Here is a 25,191-nt window from a genome sequence, read left to right as displayed (position 1 = left end):
GACATATCAACTGCATGCATATCTATTTTACTTTATGCATATTGTCTATTACACGCATCCACCTACTCCATCTTATATAAATCAAAAGTGGACATTAGGAACAAAGCAGGCTAAATATAGAATAAAGACTCAAAAAAGACAAGCTAAGACAAAAAATAACAGCTGGAAAAGGAAACAAAAGATAATTTACAAGCCTACTTGTTGAAGACTTCCAATATGTGTTTGTTGCTTGTGTTAGAAGGTGAAGTTGCGGAAAAACACTAGAAGTGGGGTTGAATAGTGTTTTTGTAACTCTTTTTGTGACTATAGTTCTAATAATAATATGAGTTATACTTGTAAGTTGGTTGTGTTTATTTTCCAAACGATATTTTGTTAAGACTGTTTATACCACCAACTTAAACTCATTCTCAAGGAGTTTGGTAGGAGGTAATTCTCTAAGGATGATGGTGCTTATTGAAGACTTTTGAGACACGAGATTGCTTTCTTGAATCACTTGTGAGATAAGCTACAATACACAAAAAAAAATTTATACTAGTTCACTTGTTATAATTGTGTCAAGTTTTCCTCTAAGTTAACTTATAGGATTTCATTAAATATTCAATGAAGTACAATTGAGTATTCTATGATGATTGTTATTGTTATTTGACTTATGATTTTGGTTGGTTATTATTGCCCATTGTTGTGTGATATGCATGGCTTTGTTGCGTGGTTGTGTGAGTATGATAATGTTTAAGTCTTGTGGGATTGAGTTTATGTTTGTGGTGCCCGGTGAAGCTCCTATAAGAGTGGTGGGAGTAACACTAGTACTTTTCCGATGAAGCTCTCCAGGAATATAGTGGTGGGGAGTGATTACTGGCTCGATGAAGCTCTCTAAGAATAGAGTGGTAGAAGATGTATACTTGTCCGGTGAAGCTCCAAGTGGGTGGTGGAAAGCGTATACTTGCCTAGTGAAGCTCTAAGAGAGTGGTGAGAAGTGTAAACTTGCCCGGTGAAGCTCTAAGAAAGTGGTGGGAATTGGTGTACTTTTTAGTGAAGCCTTCCAGAGAGTGGTGGGAAATGTCATTGTCTAACGATTTGGTAAAGTGTACCAGCCCGATGAAGCTCTTTAAGAGAATGGTAGGAGGTAACACTTGACCTTATGGGTATATGCGAGTAATCCGATAGTGATTCAATATATATAGTGAATGATATCAGACAGATTAGGTATGCATTATGGTTGACTAACTTTGACGAAATAATTGTAAGGTTATATGTTGATGACTTTGATTGTTGATATTGTGGTTGTTAATGATTTGTTTTAAGGTGATGTATGTGATGTCATGTGAAGATATGCGTAGGTGTATGAAGATATGTACTATTCAGAAATCTTATTCCATGTAGATGTTTAATACATATGTATGTTTATATGACTTGTTGTTAGTTCACCCTTGTATGTTGTGGTTGTGGTTTTCACCTGTAGTGATCGTTTTTATACGGGAGTAGATGATCATAGTGTTAGTTCGAACTTTGTATATCTCGATGAGTGGATTGAGAGAGTTCAGAAATTTATGATTGTTTAAATAAATTATTTTATTTTGTAATTAAATTAGAATTTTGGTTTATTTTTCTTGAATTGTAAAGACTTATCGATTTTGAATTTCCGCAATGATATTATGATTTTAAAAATTTTAAATTTTCACTCGTAAAAGTGCATCCCAATTTGGGGTGGTGTTATATTAATCATGTCATATCTTACGATAAGAACTCAACAATCCATCATTAAAATAGTCGAATAACATTGACAATATCCTTTTGTTTAAACGAAATCTGTTCAACTTATTTTACACATTAATCGTACTTAAAACCATAAGTTTATACCTTAAACATACTTTAACTCAAATCTTTAATTTTCCAACATAAAATTCTTTTAAAATCATCATTACTCTTAAACTCAATTTTCACCCATCACAATCCATTTGAATTAAACAATAACAAATTATCAATAAACTTTTTTATTCCAAAGTCAAACCAAAAAGTATCTTACAACTAACCGATACTTTAAATGCTCTTCAAGTTTAAAAAACTAAAAAAAAGAAAACTAAAATATAACAACTATGCGTAACTATTTTCTCTAACCATAAGTATCCAATAGTTTATCCTAATGATTAAAGTGAATAACTAAATGCTAGAAAACATTTGTCAAAATTTCAGATCTAACTATTAACAACAAAGCATAAATCACAATTTTATTGAGAGCTTGAAATAGGAAAACAAAGTGGAGCCCAACGCCCTACACTTGCAATACTTATGCTCAACACCCACTCTATAGCACTTCACAATTTCGTGATAGTGTATCCACTGCCACACTGGCACCTAGTGAAAATGCATAAACCAAAAACACTCCAAAATGCATATCTTATAATTTAAAACCTATTCCATCATACTTTTGGTTATCTAAAACTTTATATAATCTCTCAACTTAAATCATACATCTAACAAATAAAACAACCCATCACACATAATTAAATGTACAAATATAATCAATCATAATCCTATACATACGAAAAAAAACAAGATTAGTTTTCTTTACAACACCAACGTAAGCACAAACAAGAAAAGAAACAAAATCACTTAGCTTCTCTTACTTAAATTATTACTTCAACTCTAACCCTTGATATTTCATTAGTCTGTTGTTGATCTTAATTATCTGTTATTGCTCTTAATTCTTAAAAGCTTACTATTTTTCCTTTTGCCCTATAGACTCCTCAATGATACCTAAACAATATATGATACTTCAAAACTTCATTATTAATAAAAACCCTATGTATAAATATAATCAACCATAACCCCATAATACGAAAATAAGCAAGATTAGTTCTCTTTAAAACACCAACATAAACACAAGCAAGAAATGAAACAAAAACACTACTTAAATTATTACTTAAACTCTAAGCCTTGATATTTCACTAGTTTGGTATTGCTCTTAATTCTTAAAAGCTTACTATTTTTTTCCTTTTGTCCTATTATAGTACTTCAAAACTTCATTACTAATAAAAACCCTAATGATCTTTGAGATAAAAGTTGAATCTAATCCCTTTCATATCTTACCCAATTACTTTAACCAAATAAACGGTAAAACTTGTTATTTTACTTATCTCAAAAATTATAATTTAAATTAACTCATCATTTTCAGTAACATCCCATTTTTATAGTATAATACTACAAAAAATGACACGTTACATAGATACTAAAAGAACCACTAGAAACAACAAACCTCGCTCAAAGAAGAAATCGACTTTTGTAGATTTACCAAACATCTTATCTTTTTCTTCCCCCATCTCTAGCTGGAACAACTAAAAAGGTGAATCTCTAAGCTCACACCATTATGTGATCATCGCAATAGAGAAACAACATACAAAGACAGAAACAGAAAAGCAAGGGTAAGCTAAATAGAAAACAATACATCATAAGTTTAAAGCATTTCATATAATAATCATGTCTAATTTAATCCAATCCAAACATCTTAACATGCAAAGACCTAAACCGACTGTCACGACCTAGAATGATTGTCGAGCTATGGCAGGTCATGCACTCGTGGTGGCCTCTACTGCTTTGCAAAGCTGATAACAGTTGAAAAACTATTATTTTTATACTTAAATTTGACATCAAAAACAACCTTTATGACTTAGAAACTAGCTTGGAATCATGCTTTTTCTTATGTTTTGGAAATAAGAGAGTTGGATGGGTTTTATGCTTGATTTCTCTTGTTTTTGTAGGTTTTAAGATGAATTGAATGGAAGAAGTGAAGTAGCCATAAGTTGGAGTCAGAAAAGGAAGAAAAAGTGCATAAAAGAAGAGCCGCAAGTACCGCGCAGTGGAAATTACCGCTGAGCGGCACTCTGAAGACCCGTAGTCACCGCTGAGGGGCAAAACTGCAACTGAGCGTCAAACTGAAGAATCGCGCTTAGTGCTGAGCGGAAATTACCTCTGAGCGGCATTTTAATAGGCCTTTGGCCACTTTTTTGTAATCTTTAAGAGTCTATATAAGGTTGTAGTCGACCTAGGGTGAGTATCTTTTGGCAGAACGAAGAAAAATCACACTTTCTTCACCCCTTGGAGGAGGATTTTGGATGCTCAAGCTCTACTCTTCAAATTCTAGGGTTCTATCTTTCATTCTTTCATTGTTTTTCATCTAGTTTCACCATGATTATGGTGAACTAAACCTTCATTGTTGTTAGGGAATCAATGTAATCCTTTGAAACTCTCATGTATTGAATTGGTTCTTTAATTCATATGCTTTCTTTCATTAATTGTTAGGGTTTTTCTTCTATACTCTATGCATGCTTTGTTTAACTCATTCAATTGCATGATCATTGATTTTATTGGTATGGACACATATAGATGAATCTAGACATGAAGAAATTCTCCCAATAGTAATATTGCCTAGACATAGGAATAAGATGATTGGTTGCCTTTAAGCTTCTGTGCGAATGTAATGCATGAATAATTGCTAGAGAGACAATACATTGTAAACTAGTGATTAGGAGTAGGCTTTCTTCACCAAGACATTGGGTTTAATGTAAATTAGAAAGTGACATTAACATTAATGAAGAAGATGAATTCTTGAATACATGAGAGTGGATAAGATGAATTGAAAACCCCCAACAACATCATCATCATATATTTCAATCACGTTTTGTTTCTTTTGATCCAATTGATCAATACATGCATTCATATTTACTTTTCGGCATTTGCATTCAAACTACAAGAATTCGTTTTACAAGTCTTATTTAATAAACAAATCACATAATTGTTTAGGTCATGAGTCCTTTGGGAAACGATACTTGGTCTTACCATTTATTATTACTTGATACAATTCGGTTACACTTGCTGAGGGTTAACAAAAGTCAGTGTCAATGGGTTTCACCCTACTACACTCACAAGGTTAGTCTGTTTCGGGCCTTGAGACATACTGGAAGCCCCCAAGACTAAGACCTCCTGCTACTCCTCACGACATGGATCAATCTTCTATACGTGAGAGTGAAAGACCATTGGAGTTTCAGGATAACCCCCAAGACTGAGCTTCTTGCAATCATTCTAAACTTACACAGGGCACCACCATGTAACCTCTCCGTGAGGATCATGGAATTACGTCCATCAACCATGCTTTGAAACCACATACTTTCATTTGTAACATAACTCAGTTCATGATCAATCATATAACTTAATACACATTCATACATGCTTCCTAATGGATCTCAAAAACTTCACTTAAATCAAACTAGCACCAAGGATTAAAGAGTAAACTAAAACCTGAACCATTCGCTCAGAACACCCTCTAGTATAGTGAAACCAAAGGTTTCTCGCACAACGACCTAATCTCGTCGTGCGAATAAACTTCTAGTAGTACCAGACCTCAACCCCTTCGCATAACGCCCCAAATCGCTATGTGAAAGTCTAGATAGTGGTCCAGACCCCCTAAACACTCGCTATGCGCCACCTTTCACTATTCAAATTAAACTGGCAGTGATCCCAAACCACCCCCAATCGCACAGCGCCTAGATTCGCTAAGCGAATCATTAGGCAGAGAGCAACTCTCTACAACCATTCGCACAACGCACAAACTCGCTGTGTGAATGCATATGTAGAAAGCATCTCGCTATAAGGACTCGTTGTCCGAAACCATTCGCTCAGCGAGTCTGCATAATCTGCAAAAAGAAATTCTGCAAAATTATACAACTTAGACACCATTTACCAATTCTAACTAATTTTCTCAACTTCTAACACTCCTAGATTGTATTATACACCTAATTAAACTTGACTAAGTGATTCTAAACCTTCATACTATCAATCTAAAGTGTTTAGGAATCAATTCCTACTCTATAACATCAAATTCATCAACTTAGGGACTCAAATCACAATCTACCACTTTGAACATGTTTTTGACCATTTTGGTGACTCAAACAAGTCACATTTGACCTACCCAAACTATCCCAACAAACCAATTAAGCCCTTAACTCTTAGTTCTCATTTTCACTACCTCAATTCCCCCAAGTTGACTTAAAACAAGATAATTCACTTAAATCTCTATCTAATCACTCTCATAACCGATTACTTGTATCTAGTATGATCAATTATAAATTATACATCATTCAATTCAGTTCATAACCACCATTGCACAATGTCACAATCAAGTAGTCAAATTTTCATGCAACTCAATACACTTAAAACCTAAAGTCAATTAAATCAGCACCAACACAAAGAATTCATCACACTTACATGTCAAACTACTAATTAAAGCAATAATCTAACTTCCCTTACCTCTGATCAATAGCGCAACTCACAAAAACCTCAACCGAAGCTTATGTTGTAAGGAAACTCTACAAAAATCAGCTCAAAACAAGAAATTGATCAATAGAGATTATTGTCCTTGTCGCAAGGATCACCTATGCACTTCTTGATCGTCGAACAGATGATCCAAGAGTGATAAATGTTAGAGAAATGGTAGAGAACTCTAAAAAAGTAGTTTATAGAGAGATGATACGTTTTAAACTAATGAAACTCGTTTATAACAAAACTATTTATAATAAAACCGTTTAATATTAAAATAATCGAGTCTCACTATGTTTAGACTACCACCACTTCTAAAATACCATTTTCTGGAATTTCACAATTATTATAAATTAAAATTTTCTAGGGACTCACAATATATATATATATATATATATATATATATATATATATATATATATATTAAAAATGATTTTTGTAATTTTTTTATAATTATTTTCTAACATCACTTGTTGTTTTTGATTTTTTATTAATATAAATTATATTATTATTTTATTCTTTAATTTATATAATTATTTTTAAAATTTAATTAATAACTTATAAGAATAAACTTATTAAATTATTTTTTTTATATCTTATTTTTTTTAATAATTATAAAAAACGATATTTTTTATTATCATAATAAATATATAACCTTAAAAATTAAAACAGGAAATAAATTTAAACTTGAAAATAAAAAAAATAAAGTCACGGTCTTTGTTTCCCAAGAGAAAAACAGAAAATAAAAATAATTTATAATCACCCTATCATTCATTTTTGATTTATCTTTTCTACGTCTCTTAATAAATTTTGACGATTAGTAGTAAAAACATAAAAAATATCCTGACTTTTTGTCTTGTGTCTGTGACCAACATGGTCTCTAATCATGCCCTTCCATCCCAATTCCAAATACACTAAAGTGGCTGTTGCTCTCTCTTTGCGCTTCACTTCGCTACAATGAAGAACCTCCAATCCGATTTATCCTCCGTCATTCGCCTCAACATCGGTAAACCCTCTTTTCCTTGGTCTCTTAACACAACGCCATTTTCTCACCTTCTGTTTTCCTTCATTTCTCTCTAACACGACGCTATTTTCTCACTCTGTCTCCCTTCATTGATTATATTCGCAGGAGGCAAGAAATTCTGCACCACCACCGACACTCTCACACAGCGCGAGCCCGATTCAATGCTTGCCGCCATGTTTAGTGGCCGCCACACTCTGTGCCAAGATTCTGACAAGGCAATTGCAATTTGTTGTTATTATTAAGTTAGAATGTGTTTAAGGTTCTTAATATTTGGTTAAGATTGGTTTTAGTCCATACGTATTAAAATTGATTGGTTTGGTGTCGAAATGCGGTGGGTTTTGTCCTTGGAGAAGTTCAAATGGAATACAGGATCAGTGATTGAATCTACCGTATTTCAACATGTAGTGATTTAAATCTATTTTGGCTATGATTTAAAGACCCAAGGCGTTTCACCTTGAGGGTGTCCGTTATCCGTGTAATCGATTATTATTACAACTGAATATTATCAGAACATGCTTTTTGTTTGGATGCTGAAATGTTATTTTAACATAAATAGTTTCGTTTGGATGCAACAAAAACATCATCTTTTATTTATGAAAAATAGTATTCATATGAACGAAGCTGAAAATATGAAAACTGTTAGAAAATAATCGTAAACTACTAACTTTTCCAATTCACAAAATCAACTTAATTGTTTTGGAAAAGCAGGGTTTTTACTAAATTACAGCTGAAGTTCCAAACATCCAGTTTATTCTATAAACACAATTTATCCAGTTTATTTACGAATACAACTTTTTTTTTTTTTTTTTCATAAAATACATCTGAATTCAAGAAGAAAGGTTCCCCATACATACATGCTCTATCACTGTTAAAATTAAAATTCTTCATGTTTGTCTAATTGTGTATCTTATCTTAGTTATGGATTGAATTTGTAACTGGCGATGGATGCAGGGATATGTGTTTGTTGATAGGGATGGTAAACACTTTCGGCACATTCTCAATTGGTTAAGGGATGGTGTGGTGCCTACTCTTGAAGAATATCAGTACTCGGAATTGTTAAGGGAGGCTGAGTACTATCAGCTACTTGTAAGCACTATTATGTTTTATTGGAATGTGATTGCTATCAATTTTTGCTTTTGAAGTTGAAATTTATACCCTTTTAGGCGACTTGGTTTTGAATTACATTTGTGCTTTGAAATTGCAATATTCTGATTGTAATTGTGAATTTAAAACCATGCCAAGTTTTTGTTATAAAAGTGAGAGGGTTAAGGCATCACTGTACTGTTTGTTATCCCAATTATGTTGGCACCACAAAGAACATCATTTATATGTGGCACCACATAATATTAAAAAAAGAGGAAAATACAAAATAAGATAGTGGACAGACCTGCCTGATCCACTATTTTCTAACCTTATAAAAGGGTAAATCAAATCTATCCTTGAAAATCTCAGAACAAATGAAGCTAACAACATTACCCACAAAGTATAACCGTGAGGACTAGTTCCAAACTCAACAAGTTTATCAACACATTGATTACCTTCTTTAAAAATATTTGAAAGGTGAATATACATAATATTACTGTTTACAAAACGATTCATCAATATACTACAAATATTCCAAAACATAATAGAAGTAATGGACGAAGCCTGAATAAGAAGTTGAGAATCGCACTCAATCTAGAGGTATTCCAACCTCTGTAGATAGCAATTTCCATCTCAAGAATCATACCCATCACCTCTGCATATAAGGCACTATCAAGACCAAGATATTAAAAGAAATCACACACAATGGAAGTATGATGATCTCTAAAGGTACTCCCAAAACTAGATATACCTCGAGAACCTTTAGCTCCCCATTAGTATTGCATCCAAACCAATCTAGTTTCGCATTTTTTGTTTTTCTTAATCATACAGTAGAAAATGCTGGAATGATCTTTTCTTCTTAATCCTTGATTAGGTGTTCGTAAAAAAAATCCTCAATTAAGGTCAGATTAAAGCAAAGATTGCATTATTGAGAGCAGGGACTTTAAGACTAGTAGCTTTATGTATAAACCAAAATCTGTTTGATATAAAGTGTGCCACCTTGGCCACCAAATTGTTGTGTGAACTCAGTGTATTCCTATTCTATAAATGGGTTGGTCCAATCTTCAAGCTCATTAAGAGGTGGTCCATGTAAATAGATTCATGGGTGTGCTATCTTCAGTAGAGGCCCAACCTTCATTTATTCTTCTAGCTAATGGCTCTTGTGGTGGGTCCCTTGGTTGTGGATTTTCCATTGTATGATTTTGTACGAGATGCCGAAATAGAGAAATTGACTATAAAGGAAAAGTTGGCGGTCTAATTTGATATGAAGGAGTTAGGAGAACTTGAGTATTTTCTTGGAATATTGGTTGCTTATTCTGAAAAGGGGACTTTTATCTTCAAAAGTAAATATGTACTTGATCTTCTTAAAGAATCAACTAAGTTGGGATGTAAACAACATGTGGTACCAAAACACATTTGAATGATTGGGGAGTAAGTTTATTGGACTAGGTGTGAGGTTGTGTACACAACATGTGGTACCAAAAGCACGTAAAGGAAGACTATATAAAGGGGAATGAGGAAAAATGGTAGAGTGGGGTACGTGATCATTAAGAACAGATGATGGCATCCAATTAATGACATGACATGTCGTAAGGGTAGTATCCCCAAAAATGGTGAGGAAGATGACTACGTAGAAAAAGCTTTTGGGTAGTCTAATAAGATGTTTGATTTTTTCTTTCGCCACTCCAGTTTGTTAAGGACTACAGGACATGTTGTTTGATGAAAGTTATCATTGGATGTTATAAACTAACGAAATTGGTTAGACAAATATTCATGAGCATTGTCCCTACCAAAAACACATGGGTATACCAAATTGATTTTTTATTTATTAGAAAATGTTTGTTATATACAAAACATTTTTGATCAATTCTTCATTAACCAAATCCAAGTGCATCTAGAATAATCATCAATATAGGTAACAAAATATTTAAAACCAAAACAGGTAGTAGTACAAGAAGGACCCCAAATATCATATTGAACAAAAGAAAAAGAAGGCAAAACTCATTTGTTAAGACTGAAGAAAAGATCAATAATTGAACATGTTTTAAACTTGACACCATCTTCTCCAATTTTGTTAGCCCGATATGTCCTAATTGTGCAGGAATCATCATTGGAGATATTGTTGATGTACATTCCAATGGTATTGGATGGAGATAGTATAGAATGACTCACATTTGAGGATAATATAACAATACTTTTATTGAGTGTGAGGATAATATCATGGGATTGGGTCAATGGGGTCATAGACAATAATTTGAAAGGGAAAAATTAGGGACGTAACAAAGGGTGAAACAGTAGGGGATAAGAGGGGTTGGGTACTACCAAAGCTGCAAGCTCGTTTTTGTGAACCACTAATAATAGTTCTTAAAGGCAAATTGACAACATTAGTAAAAAAGGAGAAAAGAAGAACGATCACTAGATATGTAATTAGTTGCATGAGTTAATAACCTAGGGAACAAGAAAGGGAGATTGAGAGAGACAAGTAGATGGATTACCAGTGTGTGTCATCGCAGCAATGCTACTTACGGATTAGAGTGTCACACACCATTTGATAAAGTCTTCAAATGTTGTTGGAGATGGATCATTTTGGTGATTCAGTAATTGATGCCTGGCAAATATTGTGTGGATGAGGGGGTTGCCCATGCAGCTTTCAACACCTACTAATTGTAGAGATGGCAATGTTCACATTTTGGACAATTTTTAGAATTACTGGTGCAATAGCATCTTTAATTATTACTCTTTCATGTAAAGGTAGTGTTTTCTCCTGCAGATGAAATTTGTGTATTGATGTTTATCTCTTAGGAAATTTAGAGGAGTGTAGATGATATCAAGGAGATAGTAAGATTCACTAGTGATCCCAAAATCTGATCATGGGTACAACATACTCATGGCAAACTGTATAGGCCCAAGTTCTAAAAGAACGTAATGTACTTCTCAAGTTCCTTCTTCACATTTGCAGATGGTGGAAGGAGCTCATTAAAATCATATAAACAACATGAAGCCACCCAAAATAAGTAGACATAGAACCCTCAATGTTTTGTAGCAACAAGTGTTAAGAGATTTTGACACACCGTAGAAATGTTATGGGTCATTGGTATATAGAGCACATGCCTACACGTCTCATGAAGATGGGAAATAGGTTGGAGTGAGTTATTAGACTCGTCCATCTTCTCAATACTAACATGGATAGAAAAGATGAGAGAATTTGTTTTAGAGGTTGATGTGGTATTGGAATACATTTTTTTTGGAATGTTTGAGGAGAAAAAGCAAATAAAAAAACTTAAGGAGAGGGCATTGGAACAGTGACAGCATACCTGGGAGGAAAGATTCACAAAATAAAAAATGCCCAAGAGATGGTGGGTCTATTGGCACCAACAATATTTTGAAAAGGGCTTTATATACCATGTTAAACTGTAGGGAAGACAGAAACATTAAGCTGAAACAATACATTTTTCAGATATTACGAATGCTTTAATTATATCGAGATAAAGGAATCAATATAATAAATTGAGAAAATTTATCATCATCTGATAACGAATCTATGATACAGAAATAAATAATAAAGTTCCTAATAATACATATACAATGTAGATATTCCCAATTGTGTGGGATCAACTCATTATTCTTATAATTATAGCAATATTTCTGATTATATAAGATCAACACTTATTTCTGTAATTGAAACAAATGAAACAATTCTTTATTTCCTTATATTCTTTAAGAGTGTGTGTGTGATTCTATATGTCAAACTTGAAATCTGTCATATTCAACACTTATTTCATTAATTGAAACAAATGAAATAATTCTTTATTTCCTTATATTGTTTAAGAGAGTGTGTGTGTTTCTATATGTCAAACTTGAAATCTGTCATATTCCTTCTGCCTAGATTACTCACAATTACTTTACGAAATGGAAAAGGAACTGAAACTTCAGACCTTTTTAAAACCCTATAACCTGTGATCACTTGGTAAACCTCAGGGGCTTATAGATGGAATACATGCTGTCCTCAATGAAAAGAAGGAAGTTGATGAGTTCCATACAGAGTTGACACGTACAGACATCATCAAGTGTATACAATCTGAGAAAGTAAGGTTTCGAGGGGTTAATCTTTCTGGACTTGACCTCTCTAAACTGGTAATTTCTTGGACCTAGAAATGTTTTTTAGCAGTATCTTAGTTTACTTATAAAGTAGTTGTTGTTTCTGGATAATATGTCTGGTATCTTGATACTATCTTTGTCATATTATTATGAATTTTCAGGATTTATCATATGTGGATTTCAGCTATGCTTGTCTTAAAAATGTGTTCTTTTCACGTACAAACCTTCAATGTGCAAAGTTTCGAGTAAGTATGGTTCTATCCAGAATCACAATACTTGGGTATTATTAATTTAGAAAGTAGATCCGGCCTATTTGGACATTGCATATTAGATCTGAAATAAAATCCCTTTTCATTGACTTCTAAAGTTTTCTTTGGTTTGCTTGAGGACAATAAAATCCCACTTTAAATGACTAAACCAATAATACCCATATTTAACTTCGCAATATAAATGATATAAATGATGTACAGTACAACATTGGGCAAAAAATTGTTTTGCTATCATTATCACCACAATATTTTTTTGATAACTTTTTAAAACTTGTGACACTACATGCTTATATTGTTTAGTTAGAAAAATGTATATTTTGGCTATATTATTAATTACTTCAGCATATAAATTTAATTTTAATTTAAAATATTAAATATAGTAAAACTAGGTATATGATTAATTTCCCTTGTGTCTAAAACATGCTTAGGGTAATATATTTATAATGAAAAATGATACAAGTATATATGGCAACCAAACATAAATATGGTAAATAGAAGATATTGTTAAAAACCAATATCAACAATATCTACCAATATCAAACAATGTCAAAAGTCATGTTTGCCTAATTAACATAAAATGCAAAATATCTAACAATAAATATTTCCTGTGTGTATTTAATTTCATAGGATGTTGATGCCGAGGCCTCCATTTTTCACAATGCAACTTTGCGTGAGTAAGTTACTCGGAAAACTCTACATTCAATTGTACACATACTTGCAGGCCTCTAAATTTCTTATTCTTGCCTAGGGAAGATGTGAATTTACTGGGGCAAACCTTCGTGGTGCTTTATTAGCTGGTGCATGCCTTCAGAGTGCAAATCTACAAGGTGTTGAAGTATTTTATTTTCATGTACTTTGTAGTATTTATCAATTCTCACATCTGAAACCAATACGAGTGTTACTACCAATACACACAACAACACAACCAAGCCTTTTTGCACTATGTGGAGTGGGCTACATTGATCAACCCATGGGGCTATATCAAAACATCACAATATCGTCAGAACCATATTATGTCCCCAACTTTCATTAATAACTGTCATGTCATAGAGTATCACTAATCTTATAGCTTTGTAGTAGAGTTTCCTTTCATGATTTTAATTTGCAATGACAAATTTTGATACTTCTTTTCTATTCATCAAGTTAACTTAAATCCTATACGAATTGATTCCAAGATACCCCACAGTGCAATTTGTGGTAATATGTAATTCCCTATTTTTTATACCTAGCATATTGTTGTTGATAGGTATTTAGACCTATAACAAAATAAGCTTTAGAAACTGTAGATCTTTATTCTAACAGTACACCAGGTTTCCTCCAATGTGGGAAAAACCAAGCACATACAACTTCTGGGTATTCGAGAGAACCAAACTCTGCACTCCTTCTATTCTTTTCAAAATTTACAAACCTGCCAAAAACCACCTCCTAAAGAGACTTTAATAATAGTCTAACACTACAAAACTTACACAGACAATTATAGTTATAACTGTCTATCCCTTTTATTTCTTCTAACATAAACGTTTCCCTTGAACCTATCAATATCCCTCCATGAAGTTCCACCTTGTCCTCAAGGTGAAAAGCAGTAAACTTTGTATTGATGGCAGGAGTAGCTTCCCAGTTGTTTTCAATGGGTAGGTGTTTTCAACTGTATTAACTACCTTCTTTTTTCCTTATTTTGTAAACTGTATCAAACCTATCAACACCCCCTCCACGAAGATGCACCTTATCCTCAAGGTGAAAGTCTGGAAATTCTTTATGAATATATACAACATATTCCCCTAACTCCTGAATTTCCTCTTCTGAAATAAGCAACATATGGAGCTGTTTATTTTTACAGGTATGATTAGGCCCAAACTTCTCATCACACCTGAAGCATAAGCCCTTTTTTATCTTGCAATTCTTTTTAGGACAATTTTCTAAACAGTGGCCATGCTTATTGAGTCCCATTAGGAGAACTATTAATGGTGCTCATACAACCATTGTTCTCTCCACTTTCTCTGTTAGAGTTGGTATAACCCACTGAATTTCTCCTATCATTTGAGTAACTGCGAGTAGGTGGCAATTGTCTGTAGGTGTTACTTTGAAGCTACATAGTGAGAGATTACCCCGTGGTGATGACTCTAACCTTTTCTTCCACCATTTGAGCCTTCATCATTAACTCAACAAGATTCTTTGGGTCGTATAGTTTGACCTCTGCGTTTATTTCTTCCTTCAGCCCATTCAAGAAGATGCCCACCATATAATCTTGTTGCATTCCTTTCATGAACCCCGCATATTGTTCAAGTTATTCTATATATTCCCCTACTTGTCTAGTTTGGCGTAGCCTAATCAATATTTCGAACGGGTTTTGCAACATTGTTGGCTGAAACCTTCGAACCACTGCATCTTTGAAGGCTTCCCATGTAGGATGCGAATTGCAGGTTTACCATTGAAACCAATTCAAAGCTTTCCCTTCCAAAGCAACCATCACAGCCTGCATTCTCTCCTCCTCACAGACTTCCTTCAAACGGAAATACTGCTCCAGCCTATTGGTCTAGCTATAAGCTTCGTCTCCTATAAACACAAGAATGTCCAACTTCCTCCATTTGGCAAAAACCCCAAAAGATCCTCCTCCTTCATGATGTCGGCTGTCGTCATGTCCTCCCCTGGCAACAAAATCTTGGGCCTCTCTATGCTGATCAAACGATGCCAATCGTTCAACCACCCCCTCAGTTCTTGAATCATCTCTTCTAACTGTTGGAACCATCGGTTATTCTCATGTTCTTGGTCTTGGACGATCTTCGCCAACCCATCCTATCTTGCCTCCATTCTTGTGTTGACCATAACCTTCAATGTGCCCCCACTTCACTAGGAAAGAGGTTTTGTATACAAATGATAGGTATTCAGACCTCTAACGAAATAAGCTTTAGAAACTGCAGATCTTTATTCTAACTGTACACCAAGTTTCCTCCAATGTGGGAAAAACCAAACACATACAACTTCTGGTTATTTGAGAGAACCAAACTCTTCACTCCTATTCTTTTTCAGAATTTACAAAAACAATGAAAAACTGCCAAAAACCACCTCCTAAAAAAACTTTTATAATAGTCTGACACAATAAAACCTACACATAGATAGTTAATTGTCTGTCCCTTTTATTTCTTCTTTTATTTCTTCTAACATAAATGTTTCCCTTGTAGCTATCAGTTTTCGTGTGTACAAGATGGCTAACTTTCTTATAAAAGCTGCAGTCTTTATATTCCACCTACTCCCACCAAAAGCCCTTTGTTTCCTGCAGTGCATTCTTATAAATTTTGCTTCATTGGGCTTCAATTGCCCCAGCTAAGCTTTTAGATCAGGCTTGTAGTGCTTGGTCTGACATTTCTCCAGCATTGCCAACACGTCTGTCTTCCTGATTACAGCTACACAAAGCTGTGCTTCCATAATCTGGAATGGGATTCGAACCCATTCCCTTTTAGACAGTAGCTGAAACTGGTTTAAACGATGCCCGCATTCTCATTGGCTCCCATGTGCATTGTGTTTCCACCAACAAGCTTGTTCAGACTTTGGCCCAGAATGGGTCTCTCCTCTAATGCCCAATAGTTGGCATCTTCACTGGCTTTCAATCATTTACAGAGTTCTTGTTTGTTGTTCTCTCCATTGTGCACCGCTGTTCTCTCCGTTGTGCACCGTTGTTCTCTTCGTTGTGCACCACTGCTCTCCGCCGTCGACCAGCGCTAGCCACCGTCTGCCGCCGGCCACAGTTGCACTTTCGTTCGATGACCAGTGGATTTGGACCGCCTCCTTGAGCGACGGCCAACCTCGCCAGAGTCAGGACCAAACTCTGCTCAACGCGCCTCCACGCGCCGCCTTTCTTTAGCTGGTCTCGGGTGCGTGTTTGTCACGAGCCGCCTTCTCGGCGTTGGCATCAAATCGCGCCGCTGCCGGTCGTCTCGCCGGAGCTTCCTCTCTCTGTTCTGACCCTCCATAGCAGCCATTGTTGTCATCTTCGTTGTCTTCACAATATCTCCGTCTTCTCGCCGCACGCTTCCACATTGCCAAACCTCCCTCTCGTTTTTGTGTTCTGGTTTGGTGCATCTAGTTACTGCATTATGGTTTCTGTCACCACCAATGGGTTCTTCTTCCCTTTATTGTGCGGCACTGATTGGTCCTTCTTATCGTCATCTCTACCGCTTGTGCCGCCGAATGCACTAACACCTGTGACCAAGACCCGTTTCCATCATCTTCTTTCGTCTCCATTATGAAGGGTTCTCTACCTCCACCAATGGGTTTGCCCACACGTTTCATGACCAGGACCTTTCCTCCCCCTATCACCAATGGGTTCAAACTTCGTTTCTGTTTCTCAAGCAACAATGCTTCGTTCCGCTGCTACCACAGTCGGCGCAGTCAGCCGTCGGCGCAGTCAGTCGCCGTCAGTTGTTGTAACCTTTGCAGTTTGTCGTTGCTGCCTCAATAAGCTACCGCATTTTCTTTGGTCAAGATTAAGAGTGCCTCGTGAAGTACACTAGCCGTCGTTCTCGCTGTTTGCCGTGGGGGGAAATATTTTTCAGCCCCTGCAGAGAACTTTCTTCTTGGGCTAGAGTTTAGCCCGTACTTCTTGTGATACATTGTTAAGTATCGTCATTTAGGAGTAGTCCAGCAGAAAACTTTGGATTTCCAACCTGTCTTTGGCCTTTTGATGCCATCATAAGTCCCAATCTTTGGTGTTTTTGGTTTCTGCCAATGGTTTGTTATAATAGCTCACTGAGAGTTGTTCTTTGAGACCGCCTGCTGAGTTGACTCTTCCGAAGTTATGGTATTCAGATTTGTCCCTCGTACGGATCAGTTCTCACCAGTTCTTCCACCTTCACGTTCTGCCGTTCAGTCGTGAGGAGGAGAAAGTTCCATCCGCTGCAGGGTAGTGTAGTCCCTGCAGGTCTGTTGCTGTTAGCCTCTGCAGGACAGTTGTTTCCTAAAGGCCTCCCTTATGTTCAGGGCAATTAAGTCCCTAAAGGTTTGTTGCTACTCAGGGCAGTGAAGTCCCTGAAAGTTTGTTGCTGTTTAGGGTGGTTAAGTCCCTACAGGGTTGTGACGGTTAGCCTTTGAAGGCCTCCCATATGTTACTCATGAAAATCAAGTTCTTGAAGCTTTGTTGCTGTTCGCCACTATTGATGGCAGTCTAGTCCCTGCAGTTTGTTGCGATTCACCACTACAGACCTTCATCCATTCTTACAGTTTGCTACTGCAAGTCATCATCCATTGTTAATGGAAATCTCTCTTGTTCATTGTTGTCAGTTTCATGGTACTAGTTCTCTCTTGTTCATTGCTGTCCAAGTTGAAGTTTCATGGTGCAAGTTCACGGTTGTCCATTGTTGTCCATTATTCTCCATATGATGCTGAGGAGTCTCTTGGGATACATTTGTTTGTGTGTGCAATTTGGTTTATTGACATTATCTCTGATTGAGTTTGTCTATTCCAAGCTTGGTTCATACAATCTTGTATGATCCAGCTTGAGGGGGAGTGTTGTAATTTGATATAATATCTTTAGAATCTTCCTAATTAGAGGAATAGATATATAATCTTTTATTTTATTTTACTTTCCTAGTTCCCTATTTCCCTTTTTAGGATAATTAGATTATTATAAATAGAGAGTATTAGAATGTATTTTTCATGATTGAGAATAATAAATCAGTCTTATTTTCAACTCTCTATTACTGGGAATACTCAAATTTTTGGGTATTTTGATGCTGATTGGATAGGTTCTCTTATGGACAAAAGCTCTCCAAAAACAAAATGTGTTTTCATTAGAGGAAATATTATTTCTAGGAAAAACAAGAAACAATCGTTGTGTGCTGTATCTAGGACTCTAAATATGGTCTTTCTTATTCTTTTCTCTTCCTTATCATTTGTTCTATCTAAACTACCAATGTCATTATAAATATGAGAACCAAAGGAAGGGGAATTAAGCTCGTCTTTTCCTTTTCATCTTGATTGTCGTCTTCTTTTCCTTTCTTTCCCTTTAAGTGTTATAAAAAATTTATGCCAGATATTTGGGTTTGAAAAGGCCTATCTACACCTAATTACTAATTACACTTCAAAAGAAATAAAACCTTACAAATTATTAGTCTATCAAATACAAAATAAGAAAGAAAGAGAAATATTTTGTTGATTTAGAACTTCTTGTCTTGACATACTTATTGTAAATCTTCTAGGTATGGCGTGTTCTAGCTCATTATCTTCATTTAATGCTCGCATCAAAGCCTGAATCAATCCTGCCAAAACTATTTTATAATCTTTGTTTAAGTTGTATCTTTAGTCAATATGGGACTAAGCTACCACTGTCCTTGAGGCTACAATCATGGAAGCATCAATTAAGGTGGGCTAGGTTGTTGCAATTAAAATAGTTTTCAATACTCTCCCTCACACCTATCCACCAAGAGAATAGCAAATGTAGGTGGCCAAAAATAAATCAAAGATAAACTCTGATATCTTTGTATAATTTAGGTTAAGAATCAAACAAAATCCCATAAAATCAACTTAGAAGGTAAGAACTGTCAAACTTTATAAACTCTACTTAAGTTATATCTCCAGTCGATGTGGAACTAAGCCACCACCTAAGGCTGCAATTATGGCATCCTCCAACAAGGCTTCCAATAAAGTGAGTTAGGTGTAACACAATTTAGGTGACTTTCCAACATATATTGCTTTATATTTTTTACGCTTCACCATATTTCAATTTGGATTACTTTATGCTCTTGGTTACACAAACGTAATCAGAATTGCAAAATGCATTTGCCTGCATTGATATATCAAACAATATACTTGGAACTGAAGTTTGTTTGAAACTTCTATTTTGCAGATGCTTGCTTAGTAGATTCTAGCTTATGTGGTGCAGATTTGCGTACAGCACATCTACAGGTTCACCAACTTTAATTTTTACTTGTCTAATCAATTATTAATTTGTTTGTCATCTAAATTCTTCTTTCTATAAAGCTTTTATATTTTGGGCCGATCATTGTAACTTGTAAGTTATACGTGAGGTTCATCTGAGTATATCTTTTTTTTAAAATAATAAACATATTCCTTGTGTGTTTTGTTTTGTTCTTTTATCTAGAAGAGGAACAACTTTGTTGAGATATATTGTGAAGTGACAAAAATAATCTGTGCCTAATACAACAGAGGAGCATGTATGTATATAAGTATCTCAAAGGCAAAGAAGATACAAAGAATGGGCCAAGGCATATATATATATATATATATATATATATATATATAGTTACATTTGATACTCCCCTCAAGCTAGTACATATAAATCATATGAACAAAACTTGTTACAAATATAGTAAATTTTAGGACCCACAATTATTTAGTGAAGATATATGCTAACTGATAATTAGAGTTAACAAATTGAGTGTTTTTTTTATCATCAAACAAATTGAGTGGTGATGTCTTCAAATGCAATCTTTCTCGGATAAAGTGACAGTCTACCTCAATATATTTAGTCCTTTGGTGAAATATTGGGTTTGATGAAATATCTAGGGTAGCTTGGTTATCATAGATAAGAGTTGTTTGTGTGAACCCCCGGAATCTCAATTCTTTAAGCAACTATTTGAGCCAAACAAGCTCACAAGTGGCAAATACCGTAACTTATATTTTGCTTGTGTTGGATCTTGCTACTACAGTCTTATTCTTTCTTTTCCAGGATATCTAATTGTCCCCAATAATGACACTATTTGGAAGGGATCTCCTCAGGAGAACAAGTCCAATTGACATCTAAATAACCCACGAGTATGATTATTGTGACCATATAACAAACCTTTTCTAGGGGCCTAATATACACTAGAATGTGAATAATTGCATTCCAATGTTTTGTACATGAAGAATTTAGAAACTCGTACAATGGAAATGTCCGGACAAGTAATTGTGAGATAGTTTAATTTTCCAACTAGTTTTCTATATTATTTAGGACCAGGAAGTGGCTCCCCTGGACTAGGTATAAGTTGGATCTATGGTAAGTCAATGAGCTTGGAATTCATTAGTCCAATTTCCTATGAAGCATCCAATGCATACTTCCTTTGAGAAAGGACAATTTTATTGTTAGACTGTGCTAGTTGAATACGTAAGAAATATGACTTTGCCAATGTCTTTTGTTTGAAATTGATGACACAAGTGTTGTTTTATCTGTAAGACACCATGTTAGAGAATGGAGGGTCTATGAGAGAAGAAAGGGAAAACAGAGGACTTAACTGCTAGTCAGTTAAGTTGGTTTGGGAAAGAGGCCTATATAAGGACCTCTTTGTTGTATCAGTTAGGTGGTTAGACATTTGTTGATTTGTTGACCGGTCATAGCACCTGGTGAAGGAGGTTAAGCTTCTGGACTATTCTGTATTCTTGTTTCTTTCTTGTGAATACACACCCATTATTCATCCCATACTATGTGGTGTTTGTTTCTGTGAGCGTAAGAGTGTGAGTGAGTTAGATTTCTTACCTGAATCTCTAACACCATGATGATCACTACATATAAGAACAATGTCATCAACATGCACTACTAAGTGGGTACATCCAATGGTTGTTTGACAATATAACACCGAATGATCAGCCTCACATTAATCATAACAAGTTGTTGGACCGTTTCACATAGTCTACCAAACCATGTGTTAGGACATTGCTTGATATCATATAAAGATTTTTGGATTCAGATGACTCCTCCTAGACAACAAAACCAAGAGGTTGCTTCATATAAATTTCTTCCAACAAATCGTCGTGAAGGAAGACATTCTTGACATTTGACTGATATATAGCCCAACCTGCCATGGCAAGGAATGATTGGACAGAAGCTGTCTTAGCAACGTAGAGAAGGTTTCACCTAGTCTAATTTGAATATATGAGTGTAACCTTTGACTATCAAGCGAGTTTTGATTTGATCAATAGTGCCATCAAAACCAACTTTGATAGAAAAGATTCACCATGAACCAACAACTAAATATTCTATTTTAATTCTTACTATTTCCTTTTTTCTTTTTTCACTTTGTTTATTTTCTATTTTCATTCCCTCTATTTCTCTCTTCAAAATCAGAAGGGCATTTATGAAAAAAATTTGTAGGGCATTTATGAAAACATTCATCGTATTTTGTAGAAACTATGGATTGGAATGAATCTGTAACTTTATATCCTAATATTGTCATGCATGCCCAAAAGTCAAAATGTATGAATTATTATTTATACTCACATAGACAATTGTATTCAGTGATGGCTAATTTAGATGAGGAATCTTTAGGATTTCTGAGTTTTGAAAAAAAAAAGGAAATTTTTATAAATCAAGTTAGTGATGGACTAAGCTTAATTGTGGTGAAATTTATTCTGTAAGTACTCTCTTTAGTTGTCAAGTTGGAGTGGCAAATGGTAGTTTTCGTTATAATATATTTTAAAACATGGATAATTTTGATTTTTAGAGATGGGTTGTATCTCGAATCTTGAGAAAAGTAGCCTTAATGTCGTGTCTTGATTAAAAGTATGTGATAATTATTAATGAATGTCTTTTTAACTTATCAGAATGCAGATCTTACCAATGCCAATCTAGAGGGAGCCGTTTTGGAAGGAGCTAACTTGAAGGTAAAATGCACTGGAACTGTATGAGCATGTATAATAGGGTCAAAGATGTTTTACATACCATAAAAAGAAAAGGTATAGGTAATTTATCCACTATTTTTTCAAAAACATGAGTGTAGCCTAACCAAAGCTAATCTAGAGGGTATGAGCCTATACTAATGATGGACTTGTCTAAGGTCCAAATAAATGCCTTTTAGTTTCTTATCAATACTAAAAAATCATCACGCAGACTGAGAATAATCCCCCTTTCATTTGGTTAAGCTCTCCATATATTCCCATTTTCTCTCACCCCCTTTTGGCCTCCACTTTATGATTTTTGTATAAGTTTCCTCACTCATGACACAACCACTGAAAACATGACTTACGGGCCTAACATAGACCCTTATGTTCAATAAAAGTACATTTTCTTTTTAAATTTAAATATCTCCACCACTTTATCGCTTAACATAAGACTTGAGAATGAAATACGAGAAAGAATGCCTAAAGGATTGATTCATATCCTAACTAATTCATGTATGTTGTAAGGGCTCCAATGTCAAAGATACAAAGAGAAAACCTGAAAACGCTACACCCAGGTGACAAATAAGTTAAAATATTCGAACAAAATAGAAAGAGGAATTTCGTTATCTAAGGCCGAAGATGATATACTATTAATGAGATAACTTAACCCACAAAACTTTGAGAAACCTCACCATGGATTAAAAGTGTGAATTGTAAGCAGATTATCTCCGTGCATAGTCATTTTGTTTCTGTTGGATTTTCTTGTATCCCTCTGATCAGGTATAAACATCAATACCAGTTTAGTTATTTCCTAAATTTGATACCTTGCTTCCTATAAATTTGTCAGTTTAATTTACTACTGATTTTCTTTTCATTTTCTCTTTTCAATTAAGTTTATGGCTGGGTGAAATAAAATTTTAATCTTATTTTGGCCTACTTTGAAATCAATTCCCTATTTTTCTTAGGGGGCAAAACTGAACAACGCCAACTTGAAGGGTGCAAACCTTCAACGAGCTTATCTTAGTCATCTTAATCTTCGATATACGGTATGTATTTTAGTTGTATTTTTCATAGTTCTTATGAGTTTCTTTACTAATTATGATATTATAGATTGGCTAATCAATATTTTCCATTAACTAATTCATGTGTTATGGCCTGGCATTGGTCGTTTGAAAATTTAATGTCAAGTCCAGTGATATGAATGGGAGTGGGGAATGTTTGTGGTATATTATGCTGTGCTGCTGTTGCCAATAATTGATGGATGTCTTTACAATGTAGACAATTGATTTTGAAAATGTAGTTGGAATGGAACTGAACTGAGCACAAGCATTCAGTTCAAGCTGGTTTGCTGCTATGTTATTCAAGTGTGTTCCACACTAACCATTCTTGTTGATCAGTGGACACATGGCTGAACCAGAGTTTATTTACTAAGTACAGGAAACTGAATCACAGATCACGAAAAAATTCTATATGATCTGTTGTTTCCAATATAAAACTAATAACTGAATCCAAAATGACAAACGTTAGGCAACGGAATAAATGCCATGCGAGATCAGATTTGAGGTTTTCAAATTCCCATTGTTTTAATGCTTCTTTTGTTGGCTCCCTGTATTTAGAATGGGTGGAAAATTATGGCGAGTATATTTTTCTGTTATGTGGGATAAACTAACACATTTCTTCGTTCCTTTTTATGTCACTCAGCACTTGGAAGGTGCGAGGCTTGATGGTGCCAATACTGTTGGAGTAATCAGATAATATTTGTGCCGGAAATTAAAAAAATTGGAATTTGTAATATGGCTATAAAATGTCAGTACTAGATGACTGAACTTGGGAATTTGAAAGTTATCTCGTGTATGAGAGCGTAAGTATAAGTGCTTCTGGTAAAGTGATATTTTAGTTGGGTCTGCTGATCTCCAACAATAACATGCGGCTGATATTGTGAGATAAAGTTGTTTATGTTGTTCTTGTTCATATTTTGTGTTGATTCTGGTTTTTTGGCTTTTCTTATGTACCAAGAATATTACTAATTTGTTATGTGAACTATGTTGTGTACAGCGCATGGCTGATAAGAAGTTCGTATTTATGAATCATGATTGTCTTGTATGACTGATAAGTTTCCTTTTTGGGTAATTTTTTCGATTGGATTACGTTATCAGAGATTATTGTATTTTACAATAAAATGAGAATACTTTTGCAGAGTAAAGGAGGAATAAATTTGAACTCAAATATATTGTTGATCTTTGAAATATACTTCTATATTGTCTTTGGTCTTTAAAAAACTGTTTTTAATTTGTTTTTCTTTTTGATATATCATTTTGAAAAATATTTTATAGCAACAAAAGGAAAATTATTTACATACTACATAGATTAGAACAAAACATGTTAGAGGAAAGGAATTTTCTAGAGATTAAATGTAGCATCGGATTATATTTTTGAAATAAATACATATTTAAATCATAGCATTATTGCTTACAATTTGTTTGTTAATTTTTATTCTTTTAAGTCTATCTTTCACAAATGAATTTGCTAAACTATTTAAAACTTTCTTTACCGTTCAAAATATTATATGTTACATTAAACCGATTGAATACTCTCAAACGATAGTCTCATCATATAAAATACTTCTCATATTATTAAATTATATATTATTATGTTCTCTAAATTTTTTCAGTTCTTTTTTCAAATTCATGAATGATCTGACAGGGAATGCATTGAATTTTTAAAGATATTAACTTTTTTTTTTCTCAAAATAAATAAAAGTTAACTTTTAATACTTCAAAGATTTAGTTGCAAAAAATGTTATTTGTAGTGTTCTTTTCA

General features: G+C 34.4%; 1 protein-coding gene across 1 annotated transcript; it reads left to right on the top strand.

The window, feature by feature from the left end:
- The first annotated feature begins 7,155 nt into the window (after nucleotides 1–7,155).
- On the top strand, nucleotides 7,156–24,474 carry LOC148200367 (FH protein interacting protein FIP2-like). Its single transcript, XM_088112304.1, has 11 exons — nucleotides 7,156–7,315; nucleotides 7,439–7,548; nucleotides 8,285–8,419; nucleotides 12,395–12,550; nucleotides 12,676–12,759; nucleotides 13,411–13,457; nucleotides 13,537–13,610; nucleotides 19,622–19,680; nucleotides 22,315–22,374; nucleotides 23,337–23,417; nucleotides 24,073–24,474. The coding sequence occupies exons 1-11, from the start codon at nucleotides 7,267–7,269 to the stop codon at nucleotides 24,124–24,126; spliced, it is 909 nt and encodes a 302-aa protein (XP_087968430.1). The 5' UTR covers nucleotides 7,156–7,266; the 3' UTR covers nucleotides 24,127–24,474.
- Nucleotides 24,475–25,191: the final 717 nt, after the last annotated feature.

The sequence above is a fragment of the Vigna umbellata genome, chromosome 4 (assembly GCF_029865625.1).
Source record: "Vigna umbellata cultivar VRB3 chromosome 4, Vumbellata_1.0, whole genome shotgun sequence".
Classification (NCBI taxonomy): Eukaryota; Viridiplantae; Streptophyta; class Magnoliopsida; order Fabales; family Fabaceae; genus Vigna; species Vigna umbellata.
Note: the sequence above shows the minus strand (reverse complement) of the source record. Positions and strands in the feature narration are given on the sequence as shown.

Bases quoted from the DNA above. Each gene is read 5' to 3' on its own strand.
- LOC148200367 (XM_088112304.1), top strand. From the start codon at position 7,267: ATGAAGAACCTCCAATCCGATTTATCCTCCGTCATTCGCCTCAACATC. The intron at 12,551-12,675 runs GTAATTTCTTGG...ATGAATTTTCAG, and splicing joins GACTTGACCTCTCTAAACTG to GATTTATCATATGTGGATTT. The intron at 19,681-22,314 runs GTTCACCAACTT...TTAACTTATCAG, and splicing joins TGCGTACAGCACATCTACAG to AATGCAGATCTTACCAATGC.